Source organism: Jaculus jaculus, chromosome 7 (assembly GCF_020740685.1).
Source record: "Jaculus jaculus isolate mJacJac1 chromosome 7, mJacJac1.mat.Y.cur, whole genome shotgun sequence".
NCBI lineage: Eukaryota > Metazoa > Chordata > Mammalia > Rodentia > Dipodidae > Jaculus > Jaculus jaculus.
Genome location: NC_059108.1, coordinates 145,360,149 through 145,378,265, shown reverse-complemented (window position 1 = coordinate 145,378,265; position 18,117 = coordinate 145,360,149). Strand labels below are relative to the sequence as shown.

Sequence of the window (18,117 nt, the reverse complement as noted above, 5' to 3'; positions counted from 1 at the left end):
GGGGTGATAGTGTTGCTGATTTCATCAGATTGATGGGGGACCCAAACAAGATAGTACACTGTATAAAGAAATGATGAGCCGGGCGTGGTGGCGCACGCCTTTAATCCCAGCACTCGGGAGGCAGAGGTAGGAGGATCACCATGAGTTCAAGGCCACCCTGAGACTTCATAGTGAATTCCAGGTCAGCCTAGGCCAGAGTGAGACCCTACCTCGAAAAAACAAAAACAAAACTATGAAAGGACCCAAAAACCAAGTGCAAGGAACAGTGTAGGTTGGAGGGGCGGTGATCGTGTCTGGGGACACCGACCCAGGAATGATTGCTGACGCATTCCCCTTCTCCATGGACTGTTACAACCAATAAAGGATGTTTGCACCTTAAAAAGAAAGAGGAGCGGGGGCAGAGGAGGAGAAGCCGCCCTGTCCAGTAGCAATACAACGCAAGGAGCTGGGGAGACAGCTCAGTGGGTAAAGTGCCTGCTACACATCCATGAGGACCTGGGCCTGAATCCTCAGAACCCACAAAGAATGTGGGGCATGGTGGTGTGTGCACCTGTAATCCCAGCCCTGGGAGTGACCAGGACTGGGGGGAGGGGGTCAAGAGACAGGCAGATCCCTAGGGCTAGACTAAGTGAAATCAGTGAGGTCCACCTTCAGCGAGAGACCCTAAATCCTACAGAAATGAGATGGAGAGTAAGGAAGATAGTCAACATCTACCTCTGATGTCCATGTGTTAGTGCACGTGTAAAAGAAAATGCAATGTGGGTCAGGCGTGGTGGCACACGCTTTTAATCCCAGCACTTGGGAGGCAGAGGTAGGAGGATTGCTGAGAGTTCGAGGCCACCTTGAGACTCCATAGTACATTCCAGGTCAGCCTGGGCTACAGTGAGACCCTACCTTGGGGAGAAAACAAAAATACAATGCAAACTGCCTGTGCCATCCTACACTTTCTCACGGCCCTCACATTTTAAAAAGAAGCTGGAGACTGGAGAAATGGCTTGGTGATTAAGGTGCTTGCCTGCAAAGCGTAGGGACCCAGGTTCAATTCCCCAGTGCCCACGTAAGCCAGAATGCACAAGGTGGTGCATTGCTATCTACCTCTTTCTCTCACTCTCAAACAAACAAACAAGCAAATAGAAGCTGGTGCCATTCATTTTCATATTTCTATAACCTAGTGTTCCCACAACACTACTCTTTCAATGTGAAATCAACATTTAAATACCGATGTGATATTTTTACCTTCTTTTATTCACGTTCTTAAGACCTCAAAGACTGGAGCTTGTGTTCACACTTACAACACATCTCAATTCAGATGGGCACTCACAGCCACGCGAGGCCAGTGGCTACCGCATTGGACAGAGCAGGTTTGCAGCACTGAAAGAAATGCTTAGCATGGTTTTGCATGCCATAAGTGGGAGGAATTTAAATACGGTTCTGAGTGTTGCCTGCTTAATGCCCTGTGGCATGCCATCCCATGAGCGGTGCTGTAGATGACCTCTGGCAAACCTGCTTGCAAAGAATTGTGGGTAAGGCTTGCATGGTCAGAATGAAAGGGTGCCCATCCTTCCAGGTAACCAAGCAAAGGAAGGGTCTTCTCCACCCCCTGACCATATGAGGCAAAAGAGGGAGAAAAGTAACAGGTCTAAAGTCTTGCACAACACACATCCTACACATCCCCAAGGGCTCTCACTGATTCAATTTTATTCTAATATACCTCATCCGAGTAGAATTCGGTAATTCTTTTAAAAGTCTACTTATTTTTGTACCTCACGAGTTTGGAGACTACATAACCCGACAGAAGCCATCAAACATGTAACATTAAAAGAAAATGGTCCAAAACACACACATATAATTCATCTTTAAATTAGCCTGATTTTTATACCCATGGATATAAACCTACGGATCGTTAGTCTCTCCAGAGTGGCAGCAGCTGTCACCCAAGCCAGCCACCTCCCTGGGCCCCCGTGAGCAGTTCTGCCTCCACTTCTAATTGGGAACAGAGATACTCCTTGGGTGACTTCCAGCACGATCCATCACACCAGAGACAGCTTCTGTGCAAACCGAAGCAAATCGGTTTCCAAATAAGAAAAAAAAAAAAAAAAACCTCTTAGACAAACAAGGATTGAAGCATAGAAAGTCTTTTTCAAAAAAAAAAAAAAGGCCCACAAATACAAGCAAAGGCAAAAAAAATAAAATTGTCAGTGAAGCTCAGCGCCTTCTCCCTAGGCTCTGGACAGGGCCACCATCCTCTCGGGTGCAGATCAAAGGCACAAGCTTTTGACACGGGTGCCCCGAGCCTGCCCCCCAATGCAGCAAGAGAAAAGCTTCCACTGGGTTGTTGGAGCCACTGAGCTCATTAACAGGATGCAGGCGAGATGAGTCTGAAAGTGCAACACAGGAGCACAGTGATAATTAAATCCCAGGTCATTTAAAAATGCAAACGCCTTGGATGTCACAGGCTCACGGAGCCTCTGACTCCTTCTCCTTCATTGTTAGGCCCAGGATGGAGGACTGGGAACCTGCAAGTCATATATGGATTATAATAAAATATGCTGTATAAAAAAAAAACAGATTAAGACAGGTCTTCTTTGGGGAAATATACAAAGAGAAGAGCTGTCTGTTAGCTGTCGAGTTTGCAAGAGATACCATCTTTCGGGAGGCTGGGCTCTGCCAACAGACAGCCTGCCCCAAGGGAAATTGTGGCGAATCACCCCGACAAGGCGCATCCATCCGTCCATCCATCATGGGCTCCTCTGACACCAGGGCCTGCAGATAGAGTCATGGTTCAAAAGGGAGGGAGAAATCCCACAGACAATGGCAACGAATCTCCAGCTAGCTTGTAAGTACTCAGGGTTTGGTTTTGTTGTTTTGTTTTTAAGCCACATCTAGTTTTTCTTTAAAAATACAAATGGGCAGATTTCTCTTCTGGGTACTTATTATTTTGAGGAGTTAAGCTCATCATATGCGCTTGGATTTATACATCAACTTACAGCAGGAGCCAGGAGCTTAAGAATCATGATTTCATGTATCCCCGGCGGATTCTCAGGCTCGTGGCAGGAGAGAGGCCGGTTTATTGCACGCTCTCGGCTCACAGGGGAAGAGACAGGGCACCAGAGGCCCAGTTTTTTACGATGGTGGCAGGTCCAGGAATCCGTCTGTACGTTCCCTAGGGGAGCCATTCTCTTGGCTGCATTTGGCTCCCTGTTTTGTGACTCATACAGCTCAAAATAGAAGAGGTTGGTGTTGAGGGCTGTCACCCAGGCTGCATCGTGCAGGTCCTGTGAACGGCTTCTTTTGGAATGCCAGGATGTCCATACAGTGAGAGGATGATCATCCCCTGGGTGGCTACTGCTGGGCCCACCCACACTTGTCTAAGCAGACAAACTAGGGTGATTCCAGATTGTTAAGGACGAGACCACAGAGGAGCCACTTCTGCAGCCCTGAGACTCAGAGGAAGCACCCGCAAGATCAAAGGAAGTTACCCCTGGGCCAGCCTGCAGACAGACCACGTAAGTGCAGCCGCATGAGACGGTGGGGAGAAGCATCATGGTGGAAATGGACTGAGTGGGTGAGATGCTTCCAGGGCGAGTGGAGGGGACGCTGACAAGAGTGAAAAGTTTCAGTTAGACAGGATGAACGCATTTGGAAGAAGAGCTACCTCATGGCGACTACTTTTTAATAATGTAATGTGGGGGCTGGAGAGATGGCTTGGCGGTTAAGCACTTGCCTGTGAAGCCTAAGCACACCAGTTCGAGGCTCGATTCCTCAGGACCCACGTTAGCCAGATGCACAAGGGGCGCATGTGTCTGGAGTTCGTTTGCAGTGGCTGGAAGTCCTGGCGCGCCCTTTCTCCCTCTCTCTCTCTCTCTCTCTCTCTCTCTCTCTCAATCTCTCTCTCTCTGTCACTCTCAAATAAATAAAAAATGAGTTAAAAAGTTTAAAAATAATAATAATAATAATGTAATGTGGAACTGAAGAGATGGCTCAGCTGTTAACTTGCTTGCGAAGTCGGCCAGTGAGTTCAGTTCCTCAGCCACCATGTGAAGCTGGACAGGCATTGCAGTCACAGCTGCAAGAGAGCCTCAGAACGTGCATGGACAGGCACGCATGCGCACACATACATGCTAATTAAATTTGTTTTTTAATTTTTTTGTTTATTTTATTTTTATTTTTTTGTTCTTTTTTTTTTTTAATTTATTTAGTTGAAAGCGACAGAGAGAGAGAGAGAATGGGCGCGCCAGGGCCTCCAGCCACTGCAAACGAACTCCAGACACATACGCCCCCTTGTGCATCTGGCTAAAGTGGGTCCTGGGGAATCGAGCATTGAACCGGGGTCCTTAGGCTTCACAGGCAAGCGCTTAACTGCTAAGCCATCTCTCCAGCCCTTGTTTATTATTTTTATTTACTTATTTGAGAGTGACAGACAAAGAAAGAGAGAGAGAGAGAGAGAATGGGTGCGCCAGGGCCTCCAGCCACAGCAAACGAACTCCAGATGCGTGCGCCCCCTTGTGCATCTGGCTAACATGGGTCCTGGGGAATCAAGCCTCGAACTGGGGTCCTTAGGCTTCACAGGCAAGTGTTTAACCACTAAGCCATCTCTCCAGCCCATGTTTTTTGAATTTTTTTGAGGTAAGGTCTCACTCTAGCCCAGGCTGACTTGGAACTCACTATAGCCCCATGAAGACCTGAAACTCACAGTGATCCTCCAATTTCTGCCTCCTCAGTACCACTACCAAGCTAATTTTTTTTTTTAATTTGAGAGAGGGAAATAAGCAGATAGAGAGGGGCCAGGGAATGGGCACACCAGGGCCTTCATCTGCTGCAAACAAACTCCAGACACATGCACCACTTTGTGCATCTGGCTTACGTGGGTCCTGGGGAATTGAACCTTTGGCTTCGCAGGTAAACACCTTAACCACTAAGCCACCTCTTCAGCCTGCTAAAAATATTGTTAAAAAATAAATATGTAAAAATAAATAAATAAATAAATAAAAATAAAAATAAAATAAATATGTACTTGTAAATTGCTAAAAGGGGATCTTTTTTTAATTTTTAATTATTTATTTATTTGCAAGCACAGAGAGAGAGAGAGAATGGGCACACCACAGCCTATAGTTGCTGCAAACAAACTCCAGACACACGTGCCCCTTGTGCAGCTAGCTGGCTTATGTGGGTCCTGGGGAATCGAACCTGGGTCCTTTGGCTTCACAGGCAAACACCTTAATCACTAAGCCATCTCTTCAGCCCAAGGAGTAGATCTTAAATGTTCTTGCCACAAAGCAATGCTAAGCATGTATGGTGAGAGTTATGTTCATCAGCCTTATTTAACCATGTTACATTGCATACATATATCAAAGCATCAGGTGGGGCTGAGGATGTAGGCAAGTGGTCAAGCCTAACATGTACAATGCCTTAGATTCAATCTCCTACGTTACAAAAAAAAAAAAAAAAATCACATAGTACATCTGGGCGTGGTGGCGCACACCTTTAGTCCCAGCACTCAGGAGGCTCACTGTGAGTTTGAGGCCACCCTGAGACTCCATAGTAAATTCCAGATCAGCCTGTGCTAGAGACCCTACCTTGAAAAAAAAAATCACATAGTACTATACACACTCACGCATATTCTTTTTTTATTTTTATTTATTTATTTGACAGAGAAAGAGGGAGAGGGAGAGAGAGAGGGAGAGAGAGAGAATGGGCACGCCAGGGCCTCCAGCCGCTGCAAATGAACTCCAGACGCATGCACCCCCTTGTGCATCTGGCTGACATGGGTCCTGGGGAATTGAACATAGGTCCTTTGGCTTTGTAGGTAGATGCCTTAACTGCTAAGCCATCTCTCCACCCACACATATTCTTTAATAAAGCTAGGAAGGTTAAGTCGTTCAAGAAACTGGAAAGTACCAAGTACCAGAAGCTGTTCTGGGTGAAATCTCTACTTTATTATCCTACACCACACACTTGGCCTTGATTTCCTCATATGTAAAACTGGGAGAACTTTCTACTGTTATTAGGGACCAGATGAGACGAGAGGAAAACAAAGAGTCTAAGCAAGCCGAGCTCCATGTGGGTGAGCTACCCTCTTCTCATCTCCTCCAGGCTCCCTCTTCTTGAGCCCTCAGCCAAGACTCCTTACCTTCCAACTCTCTGGCTACCAGACGTGCTGAGGCCCAGCTTTTCCCAGAATAGACATGGCCCAGGAAGGACAGAAGCAGCCAGGCAGAGTCTGGAGCAGTTAAAGGGACACAAGCGGTAGAGCATGAGAAATGGCTCCAACCTGAGAGGCTAGCCTGTCTCGGTGCCAGGGTGGGTGCAGCTCCTGCAGCTCAGGGTGAGGGACCACTGGAGAAGCACCGTGGGAGGTGCCCTGCTTAGTTCATTCAGCAGATGATGATGACGGAGGGGGATGTGCCAGGCTCTGTTCTAGGCACTGGGGACACCACTGTGAACAAACAAAGACAAAATACCCCTGCCTTCACAGGATGTGTGGCTCGTGCTCAGAAGAAAAGATCTGTATTGGGGAGAAATCACACGAGGTGTAAATCTACAATCTGACATTTAGTAATTGGTGCTCTGGAGAAAAGACAGAGCAGTGGTGGGGAAGCTGGAGTACGGGGGTGACACTTTTAAATGTGACAAGGAACCTGGAGGAGGGAGGGGGGTGAAGTCTGATGTCCATGCAAAGACATTGCAGGCAGGGAGTCTTCCTTGCAAGGGCCCTGAAAGCCAGCCTCTGCCTGGAGCATGGTGAGTCAGGGACTCGCAGGAGGTCAGTTCCAAGGGTTACAGGGTTACTTTGAAGGGTTACTTTGAAGAGCTGTGTAGGCACCAGCGAGCCCTGCTAAGCCACAGAAGGTTTTGAGCAGAGTGACAATATGATGCCTATACAGCAACAGGGCCACTCTGAAGTGCGACGGAGGGCAGGAACGGGGAGACCATTTAGGAGGTTCTGTAGCCCGTAGGCGCTCCAAGGATGAGCCTGTGTTGGGGAGGGAGCTGGCACAATATAAAGAAATCTCTGTCCTCATGGGACACACACTGTCCTTATCGGATCCATCTGGGGACAGGCTGCACCGGGGAGGAGTCCCCTGACTCTGAGCAAGGACCTTTCCCAAACATCGAACCAGAATGGATGCCAGGGGCCAAGGCGAGGTCTGATGCTAACAGGGCCAAAATGAAACCGTATCAGGACAAGTCCATCCACAGAGAAATGGCTCTCCAAGAAGAAAGTAGACCAGCCCATGCCAAGGGCAGCAGAAAAGCCCAAGGAGGTGGGTGGGACCTGTCATCCTGTAGGACAACACATGTAGCAAAAGCAGACACAGCCCCAAGCCAGGTACCAGGTCTCTCCTAAGTGTGTAAGATTCTACACTGTGGCGTTTATTTATTTATTTGTTTATTTATCTATTTTTTTTTTGGTTTTGTTTTTTTTTTTTAATATTTTCTTGGTCATTTTTTATTTATTTATTTGAGAGCGACAGACAGAGAGAAAGACAGAGGAAGAGGGAGAGAATGGGCGCGCCAGGGCTTCCAGCCCCTGCAAATGAACTCCAGACACATGCGCCCCCTTGTGCATCTGGCTAACGTGGGACCTGGGGAACCGAGCCTCGAACCGGGGTCCTTAGGCTTCACAGGCAAGCGCTTAACCGCTAAGCCATCTCTCCAGCCCTATTTATCTATTTTTTTATATATATAAGAGAAAGAGAGGCACACAGAGACAGAGAGATAAGATGGGCGCACCAGGGACTCCAACCACTCCAAACGAACTCCAGATACATGTGCCACCTTGTGCATCTGGCTTTATACAGGTACTGGGGAATCGAACCTAGGTCCTTTGGCTTTGCAGGCAAATACCTTAACCACTAGGCCATCCATCCAGCCCCAGACTGGGGCAGAATGTGTGCCCACTCTGGGCCAGACAACACGCTTTTCTAGCAGAGCAGCAAGCTGTCTGCAAGAAGCTCATTGCGGGTACTTAGGAGTGGCACCGTATTAACTGAGACCTCCTGGGCCCACCCACAGCGCTGCCTCACACTTCCTCTTTCCCACACCACCTTTACCATAACTTTATAAGGCTAATGTGACCCACGTTCCACACGTGAAAAATCAAGGTAAGATCGCCTAAGTGTCCAAACTCCCAAAACAGTGAATGGAGGGGTCTGAACTTGAACCCAGGCCTGGTGACATCTGAACTGTGACAGACCCACCAGCCGAGACGGGAGCTGGGCAAGAAGAGGAACGCAGCCCAGCACCTGACGCGTCTCGGACTCAGTCTCCCTCGTCTGCAAAACGGAGACCATGAGAGCTCTGAATGTCCCCCAAGCTTCCTCGCCTAAGTGAATCTTCACTGTCCATCTACGATATGCCCGGACTCGTGCTGGCTGCTAGGAACGCAGATGGAGAAGGCACATGCCCATCTGTCAGTGGGGGACAGGTGAAGGGCACTGGTCTCCCGCGTGGCCGCACTGCCCACATCCAGCTGCAGGCCCGGGTCCCCCACCACCACCACCTCCCCCGCCGCCTATCTCGGGAGACACCCAAGCAGGAGCTTAGTAGACCCCGTGGCCCAACCCCAGCTCTGTCTCTGAGACTGCCCAGGGGCAGACTCCTGGAGCACAGGCGGTGGACGCGTGAAGTGGGCTGGGGGTCTGCCCACCTCCCCCGGCTGCCTGTCGCACGAGGCCACCGGGAACAGAAGAGGCGGCGGCTGCGGGCTTCTAGGATGGATGGCTGCAGGCTCTGACACTGCGGGAAAGAGATAAATGACCGGTCATTTCCCCCTGATGCACTTGAAGGCATCCATTCTCCCAGCCGTACCAAGCTCGGGCACCCCCACAAGGAGACAGATAAACACTGACAGATGGGGGGTGGGAACTGAGCATCAGCGCCCCTCAGAAGGACACAGCCGAGTCCTTGACAGCCCTAGGAGAAGGTCACGCTGGCCTCGGCCTCACACCTGGCTCAGAGCTCCAGTCTCTTCTTCACCTTTCCCCTTGCCGTAGCCCCCCCCACCTCGTTCATCTATCTCAGGAGTGCCTGGCAGGAGGGGAGGGCTGAGGGGGGGCACAGGAACCCCAGCGACAGCCCCCATCAATCTCAGCCTACGTGCTTGGCACGTCGGTGTTCGTCAAGCCGCTCCTGGATGGAGGGTGTCAGGGAGCCAGAGGGACTGTCTTGGGGAGAAGAGAAATCGCACCGAACATCAGAGAGCAAATGGTGGGAGAAGCCTGGAGACTATTAAAATGTGGGCCATGTACAAAAACAGTAGGGAACTAATTAAGATGCAGGATTTGCAAAAGCTGAGGAAGTTGGCCGAAGCCTGCTCCCATCTGTAGAATCCTGGCAATTGGCACAGCAAGGAGAGCACCCTAGGTGGGGAAGGCAGGCAGGACCCAGGTCTCTGCCTGGAGCACCCCCTTGAGGACACCCCTCTGAGGGTCCTTGTGGAGGCCTTGTGCCCTGGTACATGGCCCTCTCTGCTTTGGAGCATTTTCGGGGTTCCTGCCTTCCTGTCAGTTTCCCCAACAACATCCCAAGGAGGAGCCATGAGTCGGTCATATCCTGGTCATTCATTCCCAGTCATTGAGAGACTGCCAAAAACAAGAAGACCAAGAGTAAAAGAATAAAGAAAGGAAAGGAAAGAAAGAACCTCGTTTCGGACTGCCTTTCCTCCCTTTACCCGTGGAATTCTGCAAGGGAGGCAAAGTGCCTGCTTGCTCCCCAAGTGTGCTAGGGCAGAAAAGCTGACAAACCCTTGGGTTATTGGGAAGCAGGTGGACCACAGGCTTGCAGAATCCTCTTGGTCTGATAGAGCCAGAACAAATGTGTGGGTTGGGTCTTGGAGCAAATGGTACCAGTTCTGAGTGGCTCCCCTCAGGGTTCTTTTCTTGGCTCTTGGCTTCACCACTGATGCCCCCTGGGAAATTAACTTCCTAATCTGCACCATGGTTTCCCAGATTCTAAAAGGAAGATAATATCTTCCTGAGACCATTGGGGACCAAAAGTCTGGGGTTGAAAAATGCTACCTTGAACTGAGCAGATGATCTGAGCATTAAATCCAGAGGGACATAAGTAAAAGTTTGTTCCCAAACTGCTTTCTTTCCTTTATTTTAAAGAGTGAAAGAAAGAGAAAAGGAAAAAAAATGATGAAGGGAGAGAAAGAAGGGAGAGAAGGAGGGAGGAAGGGAAGAAAGAAGAAAGCAGGGAGGAGGGAGGGAAGGAAGGAAAAGAAATTAAAGGCCCTAATTTTAAATATTTTTTAAATTTTGTTTATTTATTTATTTGAGAGAGGAAGAGGCAGAGAGAGAGAGAGAATGGGTGGACCAGGGCCTCTAGCCACTGCAAACGAACTCCAGACCCATACACCACCTTAGGCATCTGACTTTATGTGGGTACTAGGGAATAGAACCTGGGTCCTTTGGCTTTGCAGGCAAGTGCCTTACAGCCCAAAGCCCCATTTTGAATCAGCTGGGTTTTGCCCAACATCTACCTTGCTTCAGGACCTCCAGTAGCTATCTACCATCTTCCTTTCTCCCCGGCCAGCTCACTCTCTGCTCAAAGAATGAGCTCAATAGTTGACATAGCGGCCAGGGCCAGAGAAGCCTCTCACTGGCCCCAGGCCCCGGCCCCAGTCTTCCTGTTGTAGAAATGGCGACACGTGCTTCATGAAACACCCTGCATTGCCTCTGAGTCCAAACACAAGCTACAGAACGCTGCGCACAGTTGTCAGTCGGCCGAGAGAAATGATGTTGGGTGAGCTGTCCTTCAGATATCCAAGCTAGTGGGAGGTGTGGAACACTTAGTCAAGACTGACTGCAGGTGTGGTGTTTAGCGTGAGACACGCATAGGTCCAGGGACACTGTGAATGTTTGCAGCCTCCTAAGAGCTCTGCTCCAGCTTGCGTCATTCTTCAGACCCCACACCGCCCATCTCTCTCCAGCAAGGAACAAACACAGGAAGGGTAGCGCGCACACTGCGAAAGACGGAGGAAGAGGGGGGGATGAAGGCAGCTGGTCTCGGGAGTCTCAGCATCCAGGTCTAATTCGGGCCTGACTTAATGGCAACCAAAATGAGGCTCCCCCGCCCAACCTTGGGAGCCTTTTCATTCCAGGTGAGCCAAACCAGAACCTTCCCCAAGGTCCCTCCAGACTCCTAAAACTACACCCTCCTCCCTTTGCCTGGACCTTTCCCAACACAGTCCTGCTGTCCCCGGGGGCCAGTGTACAGCTACTGTCACACAACTGGCCTGTGTGGTGACAGCTGCCTGTTACTCCCAGGCCCTGGCAGGGATGTGAGGAAGAGAGGAAGAGAAGTGACTACGCTGGAGCCTCCATTCCCCATCCACGGAATGTCTGGCATGGAGAAAACTCAGAACAACATAAATGCCATCTTCTGATTGCTATAAATTTTTTAGAGTCTCAGCCGTACACAGATAAGTTGATTATTGATTTTAGCAGGTTTTGTCCAAAGAGGATTTATGCATAATGTTATTAATGTTACGCAATTTGCTTTTGCCCACTTAGCAATATATCTGAAACATCCTTCCATTTTTCTCCATGTGTAGGAAGTGTGGTGTGCATGTGCACGTACACGTGGTGTGCACAGATGTGTGCGTGTGTGCAGAGACCCAAGAAGGACGTTGGGCACACCCCCCTGCTGTTTTACACCTTACTTTCCTGAGCTAGGGTCCTTCTCTGACCCTGGAGGTCACTGCTTTTTCAATTAAATTGGTTGACCAGTGACCCCAGAAATCCTCCTGTCACCACCGCCCCCCCCCCCAGAGCTGGGGTTAAAGGCATGTGCAACAGTGCCCAGGGCTTTTTATGTGGATGTTGGAAATTCAGCTCTGGTCCTCATGTTTGCACAGCAAGAGCTCTTACTTACTGAGCCATCTCTGCAGATCCTCCACTTACTCCTTTAAAAAAACAAAATAGGGGGCAGTTAAGGTGTTTGCCTGCAAAGCCTAAGGACCCAGGGTTGATTCCCCAGGACCCACGTAAGCCATTTCACATACGTCTGGGGTTCGTTTGCAGTGGCTAGAGGCCCTGGTGTGCCCATTCTCTCTCTTTCTCTTTCTCTCTTTCTCTTTCTCTTTCTCTCTCTCCCTCTCTCTGTCTCATAAATAAATAAATAAAATTTTTTAAAAGACAAAATAAGGCTGGGGAGATGGCTCAGCGGTTGCTTGCAAACCCTGCCAACCAGGGTTCAATTCCCCAGTGCCAACATAAAGTCAGATGTGCAAAGTGGTGCATGTATCTGGAATTACTTTGCACTACCAAAGAGTCCTGGCATATCCATTTTCTTTCATTCATTAATTCTCTGTACATACAAATAAATAAAAATAGTTCTTTTTGTGGTTTTTTTCGAGGTAGGGTCTCACTCTAGCCCACGCTGACCTGGAATTCACTATGTAGTCTCAGGGTGGCCTCGAACTCGCTGCGATCCTCCTACCTCTGCCTCCTGAGTGCTGGGAGTAAAGGCGTGCGCCACCACGCCCGGCCCAATAAAAAATAGTTTTAAAAGCTGAAAAGACAACATAATGTTGCATTTTATACGACTGCTTTTCCCAGCAGTTCTAGAGATTGCGCCCAAGGCCTCACCCTGCCCGGCAAGTGCTCTACCCCTGAGCTCGTTCCCAGTTCTGTGCGTTTATTTAACCAGACCCCATCAAGAGACCTTCTACCAGTTTTCATTATCTGTTTGCTGTTCCTATAAACACATGGCTGTCTCATATGTAAAGTAATATATTTGTATTTAGATACATCTGCATCTAAAAATTAAGTGATTACATAATCTACATGCAGGGGTCATTAGGGAGGGGCTGAGGTCCAGCCCTTGCTCCACAACCTACCAGAAGGGGAATCCACCCAGAGGGGCCACCGCCTTCTACTTTTGCATGAAAAGAGTCACATGTTCTTGCTGAGGTCCTGAAGGAAGGTGCTGTCCTGAAATATCGACTCTTGTGAAGAATTCAAGTGTCACCCTGCATCACGTCTGAGGAGAGAATGGTTCGCTGCCTCGGTGGTGCGATTTTATCCTGGGCACCTCCAGGTACTGGGCCGAGACCTGTCATGCCAGGGCGCAGGGCACTCCCGAGGTGATTTTACTCAGTACCTGCAGACGTCCTGAGCACCAGAGAGAACCCGGCGGCACTGATTCGGAACCGGACAGGAAATGCCCATCACCTGGCCAAAGGCTTTGAGGTGTGGGGCTTGGTGTTACAGGCTGAGTAGCAGCTCCGATGTCCCCAAGAAGGAACGAGTTCCCGAGACGAAGGGCTGTGCATTTGACAAGCTCCCGATTCCCACCCAGCTCCAGATGACCGCAGGAAGCTTAGGTCAGCCCGCCTGAGAATAAGTCATCCCTAAGGGCCAAACTCCCAAAGGCATGGCTAACCTCTCTAGAGAGGGCTCTGCTCAGGAGCCCTGAGCACCTCAACCACTGGGTCTTTGCACCCTAAATCTGGTACCACCACTTCTGCTCCATGCTTGAGCAGAGACTGAGGAAGACTTTCTAAGGGTCACAATGTAGCCATGGCATGCTGGAGGGGAGCAGTACAGAAAACTACCAGCCTCACCTTTTTGTTTTATTTTGTTGCTTTGTTTTGGTTTGTTTTTCAAGGTAGGGTTTCACTCTAGCTCAGGCTGACCTGGAATTTACTATGTAGTCTCGGGGTGGCCTCAAACTCGTGGTGATCCTCCCACCTCTCCCTCCCAAGTGCTGGGATTAAAGGCGTGTGCCACCATGCCTGGCTCCTTTTTTGCTTTTTCGGTGTAGGTTCTCACTCTAGCCCTGGATTAAAGGCATGTGCCACCACGCCCAGTGCCTTCTCTTCACAGTGACTTGGAGCTGCAGGCTGGAAGGCCAGGGTGCCCGGAGTAAAAAAGTCTGTGGACAAACGCTTAGAAAACTGTTGCTTTTTGCCTCAGTCCCATGAGCAACGGTCCAGAGGTTCTTAGATACATGGAGCACACCATAAACTTAGCTCTGTCTACAACTGAGTTCTCTCATCTATGAAATGGGCTTAAGACATTTTTATCCTTCCATTCCCTCTCTACTCCCCAGGGCGATGGAAGTGGCTTTTTGTTTTTTAAACATACATATTTTTATTTATTTGCAAGCAAAGACAGACATAGATAGAATGGACACACCAGGGCCTCTAGCCACTGCAGACAAACTCCAGACACGCCACTTTGTGCATCTGGCTTTCATGGGTACTGGGGAACCAAACTCAGATCATTAGGCTGTGCAGGCAATCGCCTTAAACACTGAGCCATCTCTCCAGCCCCAATGGTAATGCTTTAAGTAGGTAGACATTAGCCTGCTTGGGTGTCAGTGAAGCACTGATTCACCTCTGGTTTCCCTGGTAACATCAGAAAGGGAAACATAAGGGCTGGAGAGATGGCTTCGCTGCTAAGGCGCGTGACTGTGAAGCCTAAGGACCCCGGTTCAATTCTCCAGGTCCCATGTAAGCCAGATGCACATGGTGGCAAATGCGTCTGGAGTTCGTTTGTAGTGGCTGGAGGCCCTGGTGTGTGTGTGTGTTTACTCACGCTCACCAAGCTCTGGAGATTGAGCTCAGATCCTCCAGCCTGACAGCTTTATCCACTTAGCCATCTCCCGACCTCTTTTCCTCCCTGTTTTTAACATGCTACTAGCTAATGTGACATGACACATGTACCTTGCTTAGTACTTCTATGGTTGGGTCACTCGATGAGTCTCGGATCTCCTATAGCTGTAGCAAGCATTGGGGACAGCCAGGTAACTCAGCCATCCTCCTGATTTGTGAGGACCTGGAAACAGTGTATGGACATTGATACAACTCCCTGAATAATCCAGTCTCCACACAGCCCTCAAGACAAAATGATAGCCACGTGAAATTCAGGTGAAAGCGAATCATCGAAACCATCTCACTCCATGCAACTACAGCCTATAAAGTCAGTGTGGAAAGGGAAGAACAAGGTCATTGTCACCATGATGACCATGGGAAGGGTTATTTTGGCTTTGTCTGAACCCCTGGAATGTTCTCAAGTCACATATGTAAAATCCCATTGCCATATATTCAGTCACTCCTTTTTTTGTTCTGAGGTAGGGTCTCACTCTAGCTCAGGCTGTTCTAGAATCCACTGTGTCGTCTCAGGGTGGCCTTGAACTCATGGCAATCCTCCTACCTCTGCCTCCCGAGTGCTGGGATTAAAGGCGTGCGCCACCATGCCCGGTTCATTTTTTATTTTTTACCTGTCATCTTTACCCAGCATAAAGTTGGGTCCAAAGTACAGGCAACCATCCCATTGTAAAAAGGTTCCCTTAGGGGCTGGAGAAATAGCTTAGTGGTTAGGCAACTGCCTGTGAAGCCTAAGGACCTTGGTTCGAGACTCAATTCCCCAGGTCCCACATAAGACAGATGCACAAGGTGGTGCATGCATCTGGAGTCTGTTTGCAGTGGCTGGAGGTCCCATTCTCTTTCTATCTGCCTCTTTCTCTCTCTGCCACTCTCAAATAACTTTTTTTAAAAAAAAGGTTCCCTTAAAACTAAGGCCTCGAAGGGGCATGGTATGTTTGGGGTCTATGCATTCCAAACTGGTGAGGGGCTCTCAGTGTGTTTGGGACCTGTGTTCTCCAGGCAGAAAGCAGTGAGAACTGAGGACAATCAAAATCTATCAACAAAACGCCAGGAGGGGTGGCGCACACCTTTAATCCCAGCACTTGGGAGGCAGAGGTAGGGGGATCACCGTGAGTTCAAGGCCATCCTGGCAGGAGATGAGCTAACCCCTCACACATCAGCCAGGGTCCAGGTGAAACCACAGACGAATCTGTGACATGAGCAAGAATGCTGCTTCCACGGCAAGCCTGACAACCCAGGGCAGGGAGATGGAGACAGACTCTGAGGACACTCAGAATGCACCAGAGCAGAATTCCAGAAGCTGCTGAGAGCTCAACAGTAAAGTAGACTTAAAACACACCCACCACGGCTCAGGGAAGTTTGTGTAAGAGAGGGCGGAAAGATTGTAAGAGCCGCAGCACGGGAAGGAATATCCAGAGGCATTTTCCCTCTCCACAATGACTGACTGCTGCTCTCACAGCTCATTACCCACAACCTCATGGTGAATCCCAGTAATCCCACTAAGGAGGGCCCTCAGTGGAATGGGAACACGAAGGAGGGAAAGGATGGTGCCAACACATAATGTGTCCATACAAAGTTTCTATTTAATAAAAAAAATAAATAAATAAAATTCATTTGAATATTAAAAAAAAAAACTAAGGCCTCATGTGAGAGCCTAAGAGGACCTGAGACAGCTTGAGTTCAATCCCCAGCCCCTTCACAAAGAGCTGGGAGTGGCCACACACAGCTGTAACCCAGTCCTGTGAGGAAGCCCAGAAAGAATTGCTGAGGCTCACTGGTCAGCCAGTCTAGCCAAAAACTCACAGCGCCGGGCTCCGTGTCTGACTCCCTCTCAAGGAGACATGCCCAGAAGCCATAGAGGAGGCCATGAGACATTCTCCTCTGTCCCTCTCACATGTGCCCATGAGACACTTGCCTCTGTACCCACACATGGAAACACTATCCACAAACTCACACAACCTTAACATAGATACTGTCCACACAGGCAAAATGAATAAATATATAATAATAAGGTAAGGACTCCACACAATCTCTTGGCCTTGTTGCAACCCAGACATAAGCGTGAAGACAGCCTCCAGGGGTAAGTTTTGAGCCCAACTCTTCCACATGGCCAAAGCAAGTTCCAGTTTAAACTACTTAACCTTTTCTTTAAAAAAAAAAAAAATTATTTATTTGAGAGAGAGAAAGCGGCACAGAGAGAGAGAGAGAGTGAGAATGGGCACACCAGGAGCTTCAGCTGCTGCAAACAAACTCCAGACACGTGCGCCACCTTGCACACCTGGCTTAAAGTGGGTCCTGGGGAATCGAACCTAGGTCCTTTGGCTTCACAGGCAAACGCCTTAAACGCTAAGCCCCACTTGGCCTTTTCTAAGCTTCATGTTCCAGAAATTCACATGCGTACTGGGAGAGAATCCCCCAGGACAGTCTCAGCTCCTCGGTAACACAAACCTGGGTCAAGGTGTCTTTACATAAGGCTGCAAAGGAAGCAGTGCTAACCAAAGCTCTCAGCTCCTTGGGCTCTGGTAGGAGAGTCACTTGGGCCTGGCACCTTGCTGCTACTGGCTTTGCAAGAGATGAGAACAAAAGCAAACCTTAGACCCCAGAAGACAGTGGCATTCAGAGGACATTTAGACATGCTCACGCACACAGGAGGCAAAGACACGCCTCTGAGTCCCTCGTGGGTACCGTTCTTGCCCTAGAAAAAGGCAAAAGGGCAGCCAGACCCGTCATGAGCTAGCCCATGGCTCCCCACCACTCCCACCAGCTCAACACGGGGTACCCACCAGGCTTTATTTCCAGCAGCCGCAGCTTTGGGTCCTCAGGCGGGTGTAATCGTCTCTTCTTGCGCCAGCAACGAGCAGGGTATGTGTATAACTGGCCCGGAGCAAGGCCTGTGGACAGAGACCATTAGAGATTAAAAACAACAGACTGAGGGCTGGAGAGATGGCTAAGCGGTTAAGCGCTTGCCTGTGAAGCCTAAGGACCCCGGTTCGAGGCTCGGTTCCCCAGGTCCCACGTTAGCCAGATGCACAAGGGGGCGCACGTGTCTGGAGTTCGTTTGCAGAGGCTGGAAGCCCTGGTGCGCCCATTCTCTCTCTCTCCCTCTATCTGTCTTTCTCTCTGTGTCTGTCTCTCTCAAATAAATAAATAAATAAAAATGTTTTTTAAATATATAAAAAAAAAAGCCAACAGACTGAAAGGGGCCTTGCCCACTACCCTACCTAACCCTGTCATTCACACCAAGAGGCGAGGCAAGCCCAGAGAAGTGGAGGGACTTGACAAGGCCACACAGTTGGGTGACAGTAGATGCAACGTGTGAGCTGTCCTCTGACCCCAGACCCCTGCTTTGTCCGCTCCACCACAGTCCGGCAAGCCTATGCCAAGAGGGGCCACCACCTTTAGCAGAACCAGTTCTGTCATCTGGCCTGGGAAGAACACCAGAAAGGGACCTTCAAACTGTAAAGGGACCTGTCCAGAGTCGGTCTCAGTTTGCAAGGCAG

General features: G+C 49.4%; 1 protein-coding gene across 1 annotated transcript in view; it reads right to left on the bottom strand.

Moving 5' to 3' along the window:
- The window catches only part of Dpf3 (double PHD fingers 3), a 359,744-nt gene that overhangs the window by 161,010 nt on the left and 180,617 nt on the right, over positions 1–18,117 (bottom strand). The window contains exon 3 of the mRNA XM_004649423.3: positions 17,401–17,508. Coding sequence (XP_004649480.1) covers positions 17,401–17,508 — 108 coding nt within the window. The remainder of the gene's footprint in view (positions 1–17,400; positions 17,509–18,117) is intronic.